Source organism: Gobio gobio, assembly GCF_949357685.1.
Source record: "Gobio gobio genome assembly, chromosome: 13".
Taxonomy (NCBI): domain Eukaryota; kingdom Metazoa; phylum Chordata; class Actinopteri; order Cypriniformes; family Gobionidae; genus Gobio; species Gobio gobio.
This window is the reverse complement of record NC_137106.1, coordinates 7,827,927-7,845,438: the sequence shown is the minus strand read 5'-3', so window position 1 is coordinate 7,845,438 and position 17,512 is coordinate 7,827,927. Positions and strand designations below refer to the sequence as shown.

Sequence of the window (17,512 nt, the reverse complement as noted above, 5' to 3'; positions counted from 1 at the left end):
AAAGGAGAGAGGCTTCCGAAAGTGGAAGACAGATGGGAGAGGCATCCATTGATGAGAACCGAATCCACACAGACTGCGAGTGAGGCGTTTGGCACTCTTGTACTAATGCATTAATGAGTGGTAATGTGAGAGTTAATGTGTGCATAAGATGCAGATGAGTAATGCAAGAAGAACATGGATTTATTTGGTTAGATCCAGTGGGTTATTCTTGACCTCTTAAGCTCTGGGACCATTTTTGGGATCTTTGTCTGGATTTGGCCTACCCAAATGGAAAAGCTTCACATACAGTGTAATTTTTGTCTGGCTCATGTATGCAATTATTATTTTTGATATTTGATATTTTTATTTTATATTTGATATTTACAGCTGTTTGGGGATTATTTTATGGCGGCTAAATTTTTTTTTTACTTTGACTGTAATGTAATTTTACAGTCTACTTCTAATTTATTACTTTGTGACACCCTAAATACACAATTTTGGTGTCATTTTACATTTACAAAGCAACTTACCCTTACAAAGTGCCCTTAATACAGGGACAATCCCCCTGGAGCAACATGGTGTAAAGTGCCTTGTCCCTCAAGGACACACTGGTGGTGACCGCTAGGATCAAACCAGCAACATTCTGCATATCAGTTCCATGCTTTAACCCACTGGACCACCATCTCACATTTTAAAGGAAACCCTTTGACGTTTTCATGACGTAATAACCCCCCCAAAAAAGAGACGCTTTTTGATTTTTTGGTTATAAATTGCATACATGAGCCAGACAAAAATCATTTTCCCAGTATTTTCAGGGGCCAGTTGTTCAAAGGTAAACTTATCGGATTTTGGTTACCGGATTGGATCAAATCTTGAAAATGGGTTGTTCAAAAGGGAAAGAAGGAATCTGAAATCAGATTAGATCACGGAATCCAATCCTAATTTTAATCTGGATCAAACCTTCAGTTTGTGTTGCTCAAAACTTGTCAGTAGGATTTGATCCAAAAATGAGTTCAAAACATTTAATCTGGATCAAAATTATCTGGATTTGGAAATCCCCTGTTTTGCTATCCAGGATCAGGTAATCCATCTTACTTTTGTGCCGGTTTTTCAAAGCAAAATTGGATTGGATCACCCTGATCCAGATACGGAGCCCTTAAAGGGACTTAGTGATGAAAAAAATATGAGTTGGGTAAAAAAATATTTTGAAATGTTTTTGCGTTCTCTCAGAAAAGTTTTGCGTAGCGTTCACTCGAGAAACCTTGCGTCCGCTCGCGAAGAATTTTTGACTGGTTCATCTCTTATAATTGATAAGAAGTGAAAAGTCTTATAAGGGATAAAAAACACTTTAAATTTAATATAATATTTTTGTTTGATATTTACAGCTGTTTGGGGATTATTTTATGGCGGCTAAAAATGTTTACTTTGACTGTAGGCTACCAAAAGGCTTAATGGGTAGCCTAATGTCTACTTCTAATTTATTACTTTAACAATTAGCCTAACTAATCAAGAGCAAAATGAAATAATATGTGTTTTTGTATTATAGGATATAAATGTTGTATTTTTTAGAGTTTTACTACATTTTCTTCCTGGAATCTACCTTGAAATCCTACCCCCTGTTGGGATCAGGATAATCCTGTTTTTTGGATCAAAGTTGTTCAAATCCTACTGACAAGTTTTGAGCAACACAAACTGAAGGTTTGATCCAGATTAAGACTAGGATTGGATTCCGTGATCTGATCTGATTTCAGATTCCTTCTTTCCCTTTTGAACAACCCATTTTCAAGATTTGATCCAGTCCGATAACCAAAATCCTATAAGTTTACCTTTGAACAACTGCCCCTTGAATTTAGAGTGGGTATGGGAAGCTTTTCAATTTGGGTAGGCCTAATCCAGATGGAAATGGTACCATTTAGTGTAAATAAGTTACTTTGTGTAAAACAAATGCCAAAGTGATGCATATCTCCAGAAAGTAGAGACTCTAAACTTTCAAATGGTACCACATATGAGGTCAGAGCTCCTCCACAGACGTTTACAATTGAAAGTAGATACTTAATGATGTTATTCCGGACCCTGTACAGGTTCTGCAGAGTTTAAGTGGTACAATTAATCTTAGTTTTTTTTTCTTTTTCTAACCTGCCGCCTGAGAAAATACATTAGTATCAGTGCTTCATTTAACTGTCAGCTGAAGGCAGTGCTTTCTGCTATAAAACTGCTGTTCTTTTTTTTCCCTTTGCAGAAGTATTCTTAAAAATGATTTCCTGAAATGCTTTTGTTCTAATTCAGAAACCTGTTACATGTGGAAGACTCAATGAGAGGGTACAATATCATCTGGTTCTCTGAATTGCCATCGCCATGGCAACCTGATGCACATCCGTATATGACATCACAGCCCACTCAGTCAAACTAGCAGGGACAGAATGTGATTTGAGAGAAAACTCTGTGTGAGCACCTGCAGCCTACAAGAGCCTTTGACCACTTAATTGTTTTTTTTTCTAAATTAAATATATAGTCAGAATTTTCTTTTTTTTTTTAAAGGGATAGATCACCCAAAAATGAAAATTAGCCCATGATTTACTCTCCCTCAAGCCATCCTAGGTGTATATGACATTCTTCTTTCAGACAAATATACAATCAGAGTTATATTAAAACATATCCTGGCTCTTCCAAGCTTTATAATGGCAGTGGATGGCTGTTTTTGTTTTGAAGTGCATTTATCCATCATAAAAATTCTTTACATAAAAAAAACTTCTAATCTCTAACGTCTGCTAACTGTTGTACTCACGTTCACTACAGACATTATAACAACACAAAGCTGATTGAAAATTGACAAAGTTACTACCCATTAACTGTCACGGCGCTCTTTTTTTATTGCCTTTTTCGCCCTCATCACATATTTTAGTAATCGTCATAAATTAGGTATCATTCAAAAGATTAAAAACTCAAAATTCATCCTGTGAATTGAAATCAAACATTGCGTTACCATGGAAACGGTACTTTAAATTATTTTTAGCAGGCTCCTCCCCCTAGTGGGGATTTGTAAAATTTCATATTACAAAATATTTTAAAATCAGCAAGGGAGTGAGCCCATTGACTGATACCCTGATCAGTGCCCTGACTACTGAACTAGGGAGCTAATTGAGACCCACCCTCTGTGTCTGAATTCACTCACTTGTTTTCATTCGTGTGATTTTTTTTCCCCCCTAAAACCAGTTCAGTGGCAATCCTACCCTGAAGCCGATTCTTAAGATTTTATTGGTCATGTCAATCAATGATTGCCTACACCAAACACTGATCCCTAAACCTACCTATCACTGTAGCCTTAAAGGAACACACCGACTTTTTCGGACTTTAGCTTATTCACCGTATCCCCCAGAGTTAGATAAGTCCATACATACCATTCTCATCTCCATGCGTGCCATAACTCTGTCTGATGACCACCGCTAGCCTAGCTTAGCACAAAGACTGGAGATAAATGGCTCCAGCTAGCCGACTGCTCAATAAGTGACAAAATAACGCCAACATTTTCCTATTTACATGTTGTGATGTGTGTAGTTACATTGTGTACTAAGACGGAAAATTAAAATCTGCGATACTCTCATTTCTGCGTAATGATCAAGGAACTTTGTGCCGTCCCATGAGTGCAGTGGCGCAATGATATTACACAGCGCCTGAAAATAGTCCCCAGCACACTCTCTGTGTAAGCAGGTTGTCACGTTGGTTATATTGATGGAAGTTAGCCTATTTTCAGATGCTGTGTAATATCATTGCACCGCTGCACTCATGGTACGCCATAACTGGCCTAGAAAATCACAACTTTTCATTTTCCGTCTTTGTACACGATGTAACTACACACATCACAACATGTAAATAGGAAAATGTTGGCATTATTTTGTCTCTTATTGAGCAGTCGGCTAGCTGGAGTCGTTTACCTCCAGTCTTTGTGCTAAGCTAGGCTAGCGGTGGGTGCGTCAGACAGAGTCACTCACGGAGATGAGAATGGTATGTGTGGACTTCTCTAACTCTGGGGGATACGGTGAATAAGCTAAAGTCCCAAAAAGTCGGCGTGTTCCTTTAACCAATTAAATCAGCTGCAAGGGCGTGATTTCTGCTGAACTGGGGTTTTTTTTTTGGGGGGGGGGGGGGGTCACGCTTTTCATTCACTCCTTCAAGTGGACTATATTAGTGGAGTAATGTAGTGAATAGTGAATGAGGGTATAGGGGGCAATTTCAAACAAAGCCATTGTTTCTATGGTTGCTGATTATGTTCTTCACCTGTGTCTTGTTTGGTTGCTCGTCTGCTCTGGTATATATTGCCCTGTGTTTCCATCTTTAGTTGTGGGATAGCAAAGTCGACGGTTCTTTCGGATTTAGACAAAGGTTGCATTTGACGGTCTTCTTTTCCTTATCTCTGACAAACTCGAAGTAATGAGCATACGTCCATCTCGCAAATGTACAGTCATGTTCTGCCATCTTCATCCATTAAGCCTTGTTTATACTATCGTTTGGCTCTGCAGCACGAGCCTCCGCTGACTGCGTGCGCCTTGTCCGTTTGCGGAGGTGTTTATAATCGATGCGCTCGCCGGCGTCATGCTATTCTTTGAAACGACAGAGCCTTTAAAGGGTTAGTTTACCCCAAATGTCGTTGGACACCCGTAAGACCTCCGTTCATCTTCGGAACACAAATGAAGATATTTTAGTTGAAATCTGATGGCTCAGAAAGGCCTCCATTGGCACAATGCACTTTACACTCTCAAGACCCTTAAAAGGTACTAAAGACGTCGTTACAAAGTCCATCTCACTGAAACGGCGTAAGCTGTCAGCAGGTCCTCCCCTTTTTTGAAACAGCCAATGGCGTTTCGTTAATATCACAGTTTGACTAGAGCCTAAATAGTAAATGTGTGAACAGCTGACAGATTTCAGCCGCTGCTTCAGCGTCTATTTATAATGCAGGGGGCGGGGCTTCAGATTCTAGAGACCATTTGATTGGACAGAAGATTTGATGAGAAGGTGAAGTCTGCGATGATGTCATCAAAATCTGTGATCCTTTGAATGCTTATATCTCCTAAATGCGAATTTTGTCATTGTTTTGGAACACATCAGCTTATTCATAAACTTAAAGCTAACATAGCCATACTAAAAGCTAAAAAACTTCCATTTTTTATTTCAGGGGGCCTTTAACTATTTTTCAATCAAATAAATGTTCTATATTTTAGTTCGATAAATACATGCATTTATTGAATATTTTGAGGAGGTCTTTTGGTACTAAATACTATTTGTGCCACTTAAAATATTTTTCTTCTAATAATTTTTATTACAATTACAATTAGTGTAGTAATTAAGGTTAAAATAGAGAATTCCAATGCAAAGAGGCAAATTAGAGTCATGTATCTAGTCTGGTTGCTCAAAAAAGTATTGCAGATCGTAACTTCTTACTTATTTTTAGGTTTTACATTTGAATAAATATTTAGACATGGTCAAACTCTAGATTTCTTTAAATGTGACGTTTTAAAACATGAATAACTTGCATCCTAATATTTTTAATGAGACTTATACAACCCCAAATCAGAAAAAGTTGGGACAGTATGGAAAACGAAAAAAAAGAAAAGAAAAAAGAAGTGATTTCTAAATTTACTTTGACTTGAATTTCATTGCCGACAATATGAACACAAAATATTTCATGTTTTGTCTGGTCAACTTCATGTCATAATGTAAAATGTAAATGTAATGTAAATATGCATCCTTTCCTGTCATTCAGACCTGCAACACATTTAAAAAAAAGTTGGGACAGGAGCAATTTAGGGCTAGTAATGAGGTAAAATCGTTAAATAATGATGTGATTTGAAACAGGTGATGTCAACAGGTGATTGTAATTATGATTTGGTACAAAAGCAGCATCCAAGAAAGGTCTAATCCTTTAGAAGCAAAGATGGGCCGAGGATCGCCAGTTTGCCAACAAATACGTGAGAAAATTATTGAAATGTTTAAAAACAATGTTCCTCAAAGAAAGATAGGAAGAGACTTGGATATTTCACATTCAACAGTGCATAACATAATTAAAAGATTCAAGGAATCAAGTACCACAATACGTAGTTACATCCACAAATGCCAGTTAAAACTGTACTGTGCCAAAAGGAAGCCCTATGTTAACAGTGTCCAGAAGCGCCGTCGACTTCTCTGGGCTCGGAGGCATCTGGGATGGACCATCACACAGTGGAAACGTGTACTGTGGTCAGATGAATCAGTATTTGAGGTATTTTTTGGGAGGAATGGACGCCGTGTGCTCCGGACCAAACAGAAAAGGATCATCCAGACTGTTACCAGCAACAAGTCCAAAAGCCAGGGTCTGTCATGGTATGGGGTTGTGTCAGTGCCCTTGGAAAAGGTAACTTGCACTTCTGTGAAGGCACCATTAATGCTGAAAAGTACATAGAGATTTTGGAGCATAATATGCTGCCTTCAAGAAGACATCTTTTCCAGGGACATCCATGCATATTTCAACAAGACAATGCAAAACCACATTCTGCACACATTACAAAGTCCTGGCTGCAGAGGAAGAGGGTACGGGCACTTGACTGGCCTGCCTGCAGTCCCGACCTGTCTCCAATAGAGAATGTGTGGCGCATTTTGAAGTGCAAAATGCGACAATGAAGACCCAGTACTGTTGCCCACCATAAGACTTGTTTGCAGGAAGAATGGGACACAATTACACCTGAAACACTTCATCACTTGGTGTTTTCAGTCCCTAAACGTCTTTTAAGTGTTGTGAAAAGGAATGGCAACATTACAAAGTGGTAAATGCTTTACTGTCCCAACTTTTTTTTAAATGTGTTGCAGGTCTGAATGACAGGAAAGGATGCATATTTACAAATGACATGAAGTTGACAAGACAAAACATGAAATATTTTTTGTTCATATTGTCTGCAATGAAATACAAGTCAGTAAATTTAGAAATCACTTCTTTTTTTATTTATTTGCGTTTTCCATACTGTCCCAATCTTTTCTGATTTGGGGTTGTATAAGCACACACATATAATCAAGCACATATAATTTAACCCAAGAAAAGTTTAAAATAGTGCTAAGGCAAACTTATTTTTCTTATATGTACAGTGGGATATATTCATATGAATTGATACTGAATCAAGATCGAAAGCGATATTCGTGCCAATCACAGTTTCATTTGTTAAAATTCAAAACTGTCAATCAAACAACAGAAGGCATGCAGTGTACAGCAGATCATTTGCAGCCTTCTGGTCAGGATTCGTTTGGCACAACCGTCACAGTGCATTATGGGTATTCTGATATACTTTTCAAATATAGGACATTTGCATATCAAATATAGTAGGCTTTATAGGATTAAATATTGTAAAATATTTTCACTATGTGAAACTGTATTTCAAACGTATCTCAAAAAAAAAAAAAAAAAGACAAGTGTTTAGGAAAGACTATTTTGTAATTGTGGAATATTTGATCAAACTCTGCATCTTCTCTCTTGCACACATGTGTGTAGTGACGACGACATGCTTCTTGTAAGCTGAGTGTTTCATCAATGAAATCTGGGAAGATGTGAGCTCTTTTAGCAGCCTGAATGAAATGCGTCTCTCCACAGAACCATCATCTCGTGACGCAGGCAATTTCACACACATCCTGCCAGCTGGTAGCAGCGCGGCCCATCCAACAATTCATTTCCTGAACCCTGTGACGGTCTTCCTCTTGGCAGTTTCGTTTCCCCTCCACCACTCGTCTCTTCTGCAAGAGAATCTGCCTCCCACACTGATCAATCTCGAGTGTGTGCTGCTGGTCAGCGAGTCGAGCGCGCCGTCAGGACGTCGTACACACACTGGGTTTATTTAAATGCACCACTGAATCCCCCAAATGTACAGAACAGGACTGTGGCCACCTCGATATCTCAGCACAGAATGCAGGAGTTCCTCCAAAATATGAATTTTCCTTTGGCAGATCCACCGCTCTTTTTGAGCATAGATGTGAAAATGCACTATTCAAACTAAAATGGTTGTAATTCATGTAATGTCATGTTTGAATACAGACTTAAAGGGTTAGTTCACCCAAAAATGAAAATTCTGTCATTAATTACTCACCCTCATATCGTTCGACACCCGTAAGACCTCCGTTCATATTCGGAACACAAATGAAGATATTTTAGTGTAAAGCTGATGGCTGAGAAAGGCTTCAGACAGGCCTCCATTGGCATTCAGTACATTCACACTCCCAAAACCCATAAAAGGCACTTAAAACGTCGTTACAAAGTCCATCTCACCACAGTGACTCTACAATATATCCACCCATCCCTCCATCCACCCATCCCTCCATCCATCCCTCAATCCATCCATCCCTCAATCCATCCATCCCTCAATCCATCCATCCCTCAATCCATCCATCCCTCAATCCATCCATCCCTCTATCCATCCATCCCTCTATCCACCCATCCCTCTATCATCCATCCATCCGTCCCTCAATCCACCATCCATCCATCCCTCATCCATCATCCAACCATCCATCCATCCCTCATCCCTCTATCTATCTATCTATCAATCCATCCATCCATCCATCCCTCTATCCATCCATCCCTCTATCCATCTATCCACCCATCCCTCAATCATCCATCCATCCCTCATCCATCATCCAACCATCCCTCTATCTATCCATCCCTCTATCCATCTATCCACACATCTCTCATCCATCATCCAACCATCCATCCATCCATCCATCCATCCATCCCTCTATCTATCTATCCATCCATCCATCCCTCTATCCATCTATCCACCCATCCATCATCCAACCATCCATCCATCCCTCTATCTATCTATCCATCCATCCATCCCTCTATCCATCTATCCACCCATCCCTCATCCATCATCCAACCATCCATCCATCCCTCTATCTATCCATCCATCCATCCCTCTATCCATCTATCCACCCATCTCTTATCCATCATCCAACCATCCATCCATCCCTCTATCTATCCATCCATCCACCCCTCTATCCATCTATCCACCCATCCCTCATCCATCATCCAACCATCCATCCATCCCTCATCCCTCTATCTATCCTTCCATCCATCCATCCATCCCTCTATCCACCCATCCCTCTATCATCCATCCATCATCCCTCAATCCACAATCCATACATCCCTCTATCCATCCATCCCTCTATCCAACCATCCCCCAATCCATTATCCCTCTATCCATCCATCCCTCTATCTATCCATCCATCCCTCTATCCCTCTATCTATCCATCCATCCCTCTATCCCTCTATCTATCCATCCATCCCTCTATCCACCCATCCCTCAATCCATCCATCCCTCTATCCATCCATCCATCCATCCATCCCTCAATCCATCCATCCCTCTATCATCCATCCATCTGTCCCTCAATCCACCATCCATCCATCCCTCTATCCATCTATCCACCCATCCCCCAATCCATTATCCCTCTATCCATCCATCCATCCATCCATCCCTCTATCTATCCATCCATCCATCCCTCTATCTATCCATCCATCCATCCCTCTATCCACCCATCCATCCCTCTATCCACCCATCCATCCATCCCTCAATCCATCCATCCATCCCTCTATCTATCCATCCATCCCTCTATCCACCCATCCCTCTATCATCCATCCATCTGTCCCTCAATCCACCATCCATCCATCCCTCTATCCATCCCTCCCTCCCTCATCCCTCCATCTCTCCCTCCCACTATTTTAATATTTAGAAAGCTTGAGAACATGGAAATGTTCTGAAACTAAATTCATTTACAGTGAAATTTGCAAAACAGTAAGTGCATTTCTCAAAACAATTCGTACAAATAGCAAAACACCATTGATTACCTGCAAAAGCCAGTCTCTTGCTCAAAATCCTTAGTTCATCTCTCAAAAGTAAATATCTGTGTCAATGAACATGTCAGTGCCATCAGAGTGATAAGTCCTTGTTTCATTGTGTATGGATAAGACGGTCAAATTGCTTAGTCATGTTGTCAATATAACTGTACTCTGGAGGGATGTTCTGATGTAAATATGGCTAAAGTTTTGATGACAATTATTGTAAATTGTAGGTTAAACCTTAGTGTATATGGGAGTTTGATTGCAAGAGACTGGACAAGATTCACATTTACGCTTTTACTGTAATTTGTTGATAGACCATGTCATTGCGATACAGAAAGGAAAAGACAGCACTGCATAGCACAAGGAAAAAACAAAAACAAAAAAAAAAGTAGAAATGTGAACGTCTAATGGAAATGTATAGAAATATGCTTGACATATTATGACAACTTGTTCAACCATTTTGCATGTAAAGACTTATGCTATGAACTAATGCCTAAATGTTGTGGGGGGTAAGACTATTCAACAGAGACACATTATAATACATTTTGATCATCATGACATAAGCAACTGATAATGTAGGAAACAGCAGAGAATTGTACATAATCATTTGCATGGATGTACCAAAGCATTTGCAACTTGTTCAAAGAAATGAGAAACTGCTTTTTTGATGTGCACAAGTGACACACTGATGTGAAGATCGAACAGGTAGTTTTGAGAATTTCAATTCTGATCTGAGAAATGTACCAAAGCGACTGAGAAAAACTGTATTTAGTTTTCCTCATTTAGTTTGTTTTTGTTTTTTTATTAAAGCTCACGTCATGCTTTATTTTTTGTCTTATCATTATTTGGTGGAAATAATGCCTTTGTTTTTTATTAATAAAAAAAAAGAAGAAAGAAAAATGAATTCATTCCGACTATGACGTCCAATCGCAGATGACACCGGAAGCACTAGAGATTTAGCCGGAAACTTTAAGTGACAGGAGCTCAATGTGACATCTCGGAGCGGTTATTTCTGAACTGTTATTGGAGAATAAGAATGTTTCTCACTACTGTGAACTGTGAGTCCATCTATAATCATATCTGCGAGACCTCACTGTCAGCATAACTGCGGTGTAAACCTGTAGAAGCGCTGAGAAGCGGCTAATGCTGTAGTTTCACCTCTAAATGTGTCATTTACGCTTTTGTGTGTCGCGGTTCAAATATATCCCATGCACATTTGTTTTTAGATGTTATTTGGCGATTATCTGTTTATAAACCATTTGATCAACTGTTAGTTGCTAATGCTTTTGTTTTCTTTTTATTCCTTTCTCAATCTAGTTGCCAAGAGCAAATCTAAGTGAGTATTCCCTGGTCTTCATTGCAGTCTGTTTACATACTTACACTGTGTGTGCTTTACTCTTATGTAGTAGATACTGTGTGTGAATAAGCTATCTTATAGCTCCTTAAGATTTAGATAATAAATAATATATCATATATTTATCAGACTTTAAAAGGAGATCATACAGGATAATATATCATTCATTGTCAACTACTGTTATATATGCTCTGTTGTTGAACATTTAACAAATACGGTCTTGTTAAATGCAAAGGTGGACAGAGTTTACTCATTACTTGAGTAAAAGTAAAAGTACTATTGTTTGAATATTACTCCATTACAAGTGAAAGTTGTAAAGATAGATTTTTACTTAAGAAAAAGTACAGGAGTACTTGCTTTTAAAAGTACTTCAGTATCAAAAGTAAAAGTAAACGCATTATTTTATTATTGTTGTATGAATGCACACTGTTCCATCATGGTGGTTTAAGCCAGTCATGCTCCATCCGACATGCTAGCATACCTCATTAAAATACTTGCTTAAAAGTTACAAAGCTCTTATCAAAGTCAAAATCATACTAGAAAAGAAAGGCTTCTACATTGTGTTTATTTGATAGGATTATGTAAAAAACATTTCTAAAAGGAACATTTCAGTTAACATTAGTAGCCCAACTACATGCTAACTAACATCATTGTCGCACCACAAGGCTATGGCAACTTGACGGGTAAATCTATAAAAATCATTTGACCAACCATATTTCATACCGATGTTAATTTTGACTGCAAATTTTGATTTAGTTTTAGTCATAGTCTTTTGACTATAACATTTTAGGCATCTGAATTGTTTTAGTCTATTATAAGATTTTAGTAGAATTAGAACTAAACTTCAGTACTTGTGGTCTGGCATCTGAGAGGCAGCTTTCTGTGTGCACTTTCGTGTCGTCGCACATTTTTATAGACTTATCCACGTCTGCTCTTCTGAATTTTAACTTTTAAGTATGACCATGGTTGTGTGCACTGCGTCTGGGAACTGCCGCCTTCTATTTTGCCATCAATTGATTAGTGTTAAAAAAATACTTGGAAATCATTGAACTTCATGTGATCCTACAAGAGTGATTACTGATAGGCTGTCTGCACAAAAAAAAAAGGCTACGACTTTCTACTTCGAGGGCCTTGATAGAAATGTAGTGGAGTAAAAAGTACAATATTTGTCTTTCAAATGTAGTGAAGTAAAAGTCATAAGTTTCCAGAAAAAAATACTACTCAAGGAAAGTACAGATACTCAAAAAGTGTACTTAAGTACAGAACTCAAGTAAATGTACTTAGTTACTGTCCACCTCTGGTTAAATGCTTGATTTAAAATAAGTTTTGTTAGGTTTAATATGTTGTTTTATGACAGACACACTCTAAAAAAATGGTGCTATATGGCACTAAAAGTGGTTCTTTGGCTCGTAATCATAGGGGAACCACTTTAACACACTTTAATCTTGGTGCTTCAGTGGTTCTTTGGGATGACTGAGGTGCTATATAGCACTGCTACCATATACCGAACCTGTTAAAATATGGTGCTATATAGCACTGCTACCATATATCGAACCTGTTAAGATATGGTGCTATATAGCACTGCTACCATATACAGAACCTGTTAAGATATGGTGCTATATAGCACCAAAAGTGGTTCCCCTATGATTATGAGCCAAGAACCACCTTTAGTGCCATATAGCACCATTTTTAAGGGCTTTGTACTACCCGAGGCCTTAAATCTTCTTGTGTTTCAGGACATTGCTGGTTCAGATGGTGAGTGCGGCTGGCACGGGTTACTGTTTTAACACAAAGAGGGGCCGGTTGAGGGAGAAGCTGGTTTTGCGAAAGCATGACCCCTTAGGTGAGGTGAACAATTTTTCTTTTAGTTCATATAGATCCTGTTTTCATTTGAGCAACACAAACTAAGTGTGTGGAATGATATTCCGGACAATATTTAAAAGTAATTGCCAATTATATTTGCATTTGCGTTTTCAATTTGTGCATGCATACGTTGTGACATAATGGAAACACAAACACGTGATTTGCAGTTGTGTTTGGATTTTCTGGTGTATGTAACACGTCTGCCAAATTTAAAATGGTAACGCAAAGTCCGTTTGAAAAAATGCATTTCCAATGTCTTACGAGTTATGGCCCTGCCATTTTGGAATAGCAATAGAAAATCACCCATTTGCTATTTCACTTCCTCCGCGTCCTGCCACAACCCTCACACAATTCAAATGGAATCTCAATCCCTTTTGCACTTGCATTTCTGATGCCTAACACACTCAACTGTCAATCAGTCTTGTAGGGCTGTAATCTCCCAGACGATTAGTCGATACGTTCTGGCTCGACCAAAATTCTGATTGGTTGATTTTTTTTGCCGTGTTCATTTGATCAGGTGGAAAGCACTAATCGCTAATGGGGGTGTTTTCAGAGCACCCCTGTTTCACAGGTAACAGTCTGTCTTCAGGACACCCCCCTTGTTTCCACTTCTTTTGGATTAGCCCAACCCACTGGAGAAGAGAGACGGATTGAAATAGGCTACTTTGCTGTATAGGCCTATTATTTATTTAATTGTGAGAGCGTTTTCCTAGTCAGTCCTCTTCTACCATGTCAATAAAGACATCTGCAGTGTGGCAGCATTTTTTTAAAAATCGAAAGTGGGAAAAAAGTCGAATGCAAATTTTGCAAGCAACAGTTTGCATATCACCGCTCGACGAGAAACATGTCATATGCCCTAAAAACGGTGAGCTAACTTGTCTGCGTTAGGTTGCCCCGTCTGTTTTGAGTTGCCCCGTCCCTTTTATTATTTTGCTAACTGCAAATTTATTTCTAGTAGGGCTGTCAAAAGATTAATCGTGATTAATCGCATCCAAAATAAAAGTTTGTGTTTACATAATATATGTGTGTGTACTCTGTTAATTATTATTTATATATGAATACACACACATTCATGTATATATTTAAGAAATATTTGCATGTATATACTGTATATACATTTATATAATCTATAATATATATAAATATAAATGTTTTATATATAAAAATAATGTTTTTCTTTAATATATACATGCTTGTGTGTGTATTCATATATAAATAATAATTAACAAAGTACACACACATATATTATGTAAACACAAACTTTTATTTTGGATGCGATTAATTGCGAATAATCTTTTGACAGCCCTAATTTCTAGTATTATTTATTGGATTTGGGCACTATTATTTTATTTATTATGTGGAGCCTAATGCGTGATGCACTGTTTGTATTAGTTTTGAGTCTATGCTTTATTTTTCAGTTATGCACTTTATATCGTTTCTGCTCTTGATCTGGCTTGTTTAATAAATATTTATTTTTTATATGCCTTTTGTGTTTGAGTAAAAGCTTTAAGTTAATAGTCTATTCGTGTCTCAGCCGTGAAGCTGAGCTGATCCTATGTTCACAGAGCGGCTGAAATGATAGTGTCTGTCAGTTATTATAATACATACAAAAACAATTGTCTAAATTATGTTGCATATTCCTCAAAAGTTCTTATGATATCACTAGTTGACAACATAGTACTATATTTTCAGAAATCATAGGCTATGATATTGCGCAGGTGCACGTGATGCAACGCTGTCAGAGCCGACAAGACTCGTGTGTCAAACTCATTTCAGTGCAAAATAATGCTCAAAAACTATTTAATATACTGCAAATAGCCTACTAGTTTTTTATGTTTATTTATAATTCATTTAGGCAGACAACAAGGCTACCAAGTACTGGGCACAGTGCGCAGCTAATTCGTTTTCGAACGTCATTTTTAGTATTCAGTCGACCAAGGTTTTCTTTGGTTGATTCCAGCCCTACAGTCTTGAAGGAGGGGTTTATTGATAAATCAGAAAGTATGCCACATTTCAAAATAAGAAAATGAAAATGCAATTGCAATTCCTTTTGAATATTGTCCAGAAAATCATTCCACCAAGTGGCTCAGAACTATGTATTGTGTTTTATGTCATTGTTAGTATAATGGTAGAACCTGATTTAGTTTTCAAGGACCCCCAAAAAGGACCCTATTGCAAAGTATAAAGGCAGTTATTCTTTTGGAAAGAAAATTAATACTTTTATTTAGCAAGAATGCATTAAATTGATCAAAAGTTACAGTAAAGACATGTATAATGACATTTATAAAACATTGAAAATGTACCGGTATAAAGCTTTTGAGCAGTGCTGTATATTCATGTACAACAAAAACAACATCTATACTGTGTAAGAAAATATGTATTTTTATTTATGGGTCAATGACATGACATGTATTTTTTTTTTGTCCGAATTCATTATTTTCCAAAAAAAAAAAAAAAAAAAAATGTCACATATCAAATTGATCTACAATATTTTCTTTATAAGATACTTTTTTTTGTGGTGTTTCAAAGACCTAAAATGTCAGGTGGTGCGACCAGCAAATTTACATTTAAGAGAAATAAAGTAAGAAATCAACCATTATATAATGTATACAAATAAAAAATAAAATAAAAAACATAACTCCTTATGGAAAATTGTTTTCTGAACACATAGAAAAGTGTCCGTTTATATAATTTGGACTAAAAGGGTAATACATAGAAAAGGGAAAGGGAATTTACCATGTGATATGCATTTTACAATGATTCATATGTATATTATATATTATTTTAAATTAATATGGTCGCACCACCTGGCATGGTAAAATCAGAAATCTTGTTTAATAATGAATTACTGCCGTCTTAAAAGCTGTAAAACCAATATGAATCAACACCATACAATTTTTGGACATACAAATGCATTTTAAAACTCTTTTGCTCAAAATTATTATTTTTTTATCTTAAAAAAAGTCTTATTTTTCATATTTCCCATTGACCCTTATGTTTTATAAATAAATATACATGATTGTCGTTGTGCTAAATCCAAATAATTTTACATATATTCATTAATTTGACAGTTTTCTACCCAAAATGAATGTTGTACTTTGATGTCATACGCCATTGCATCTCGAACAAGCCTTCCATCAACAATGGCGAACGTTGTGTTACTATTGATGCTCATGGCTTTAAGATCCTACATCGGCATCAAAACACAGCGAATCCAACGCATTCGTGCAGCTCACCGTGATTTGTATAGACGGAGATTACAATCAAGCAGCTGTTAGCTCCATTAGCTGCTGTTTCAAAATGGCGGTCATGGTGGGGCGGCAGTAGCTCAGTGGTTCATGTAGGTTGTCTACAAACCGGAAGGTTGGTGGTTCAATCCGCAAGCGCTTCTTACTTCTAGACCAGCAGTGTTTTGGTGCTACTTAAGAACCACTTTTCCTGGTTCAGAGCTGGTGCTTTGGGTGTGGAAAGACAAAGAACCGATTTGAAACTAGGCTCTGGCTCCGAACCAGCACCAGCACTGCCTGGGTGGAAAAGGAGCAATTGTGATCCCATAATGCGATTTGCATGATTTCTGTCTTTTTCAGCGCTCGTTACATATCCCAGTTAATGTTTTGTTTCTCTCTCTTCATTGCTCTCCACAGTGAACAAACACGTTCTGTTCTTTGAGAAGAGGAAGATACGCTCTCTTTAAAAATAGGAGAAACTTTTGATACAGACACTGAGAACAAGGACTTTAAAGTGTTATTGTGTTGATCAACATCCAGCACTAAACAACAATGAAGAAAGAAGATTTACATCAAATTAAAGAGCCGGGCCGGCATGACTGCAGCTGTGGGGAACTGGTGTAATGAGACCAGACTGGAGCTGTACATCCTGTCAGGATAATGTGTTGTTCAGGCCACTACAATAAGTGTATTATACAGGATTTGTTCGGTTCTTTTGTTTCCTTTTTTTCTACCAATGCAAAATTTTGACCTACTGCAAACAATGAACCACCTACTCAATGACAGATTGCTTTAGGCTGAATTGGTTGGAATAATTATCCAGCAAAATTCATTTGGCAGGAAAGAATGTGAGATCTGTGTACATAATTGTTACCACAAAAATAACATCAATTCAAACATACGAAATCAGCTGTGCTGCTTGTGCTTTCTTGCATTTATTGACATGGTTTGTGTCATTTTCAACCAAAATTTTTTCCATGCAACTTTCAACCATCACGTTATAATTGGTTGAACTTCTAATTCCAACGGATTGTGTTCAGTGATGCTTTCTGAGTTGTTTACTCTCGATTACAACACAATTCCTTCACTTTCTCCCAGTATATGCCTGAGCATTAGACTTTTCATCCAATCTTATTTTTACTATTGCCTTTTGAGATTCACTTACTCTTGCTTTGAACAAAACTGACAACTATAGCTATAACTATATCTATATATATATATATATATATATATATATTTATTTTT

The 17,512-nt window shown here is 37.6% G+C and overlaps 1 protein-coding gene across 1 annotated transcript; it reads left to right on the top strand.

The window, feature by feature from the left end:
* Window positions 1-10,755: 10,755 nt before the first annotated feature.
* mrpl33 (mitochondrial ribosomal protein L33) lies at window positions 10,756-17,170 on the top strand. Its single transcript, XM_079832646.1, has 4 exons — window positions 10,756-10,881; window positions 11,141-11,159; window positions 12,914-13,020; window positions 16,685-17,170. The coding sequence occupies exons 1-4, from the start codon at window positions 10,860-10,862 to the stop codon at window positions 16,732-16,734; spliced, it is 198 nt and encodes a 65-aa protein (XP_079688772.1). The 5' UTR covers window positions 10,756-10,859; the 3' UTR covers window positions 16,735-17,170.
* Window positions 17,171-17,512: the final 342 nt, after the last annotated feature.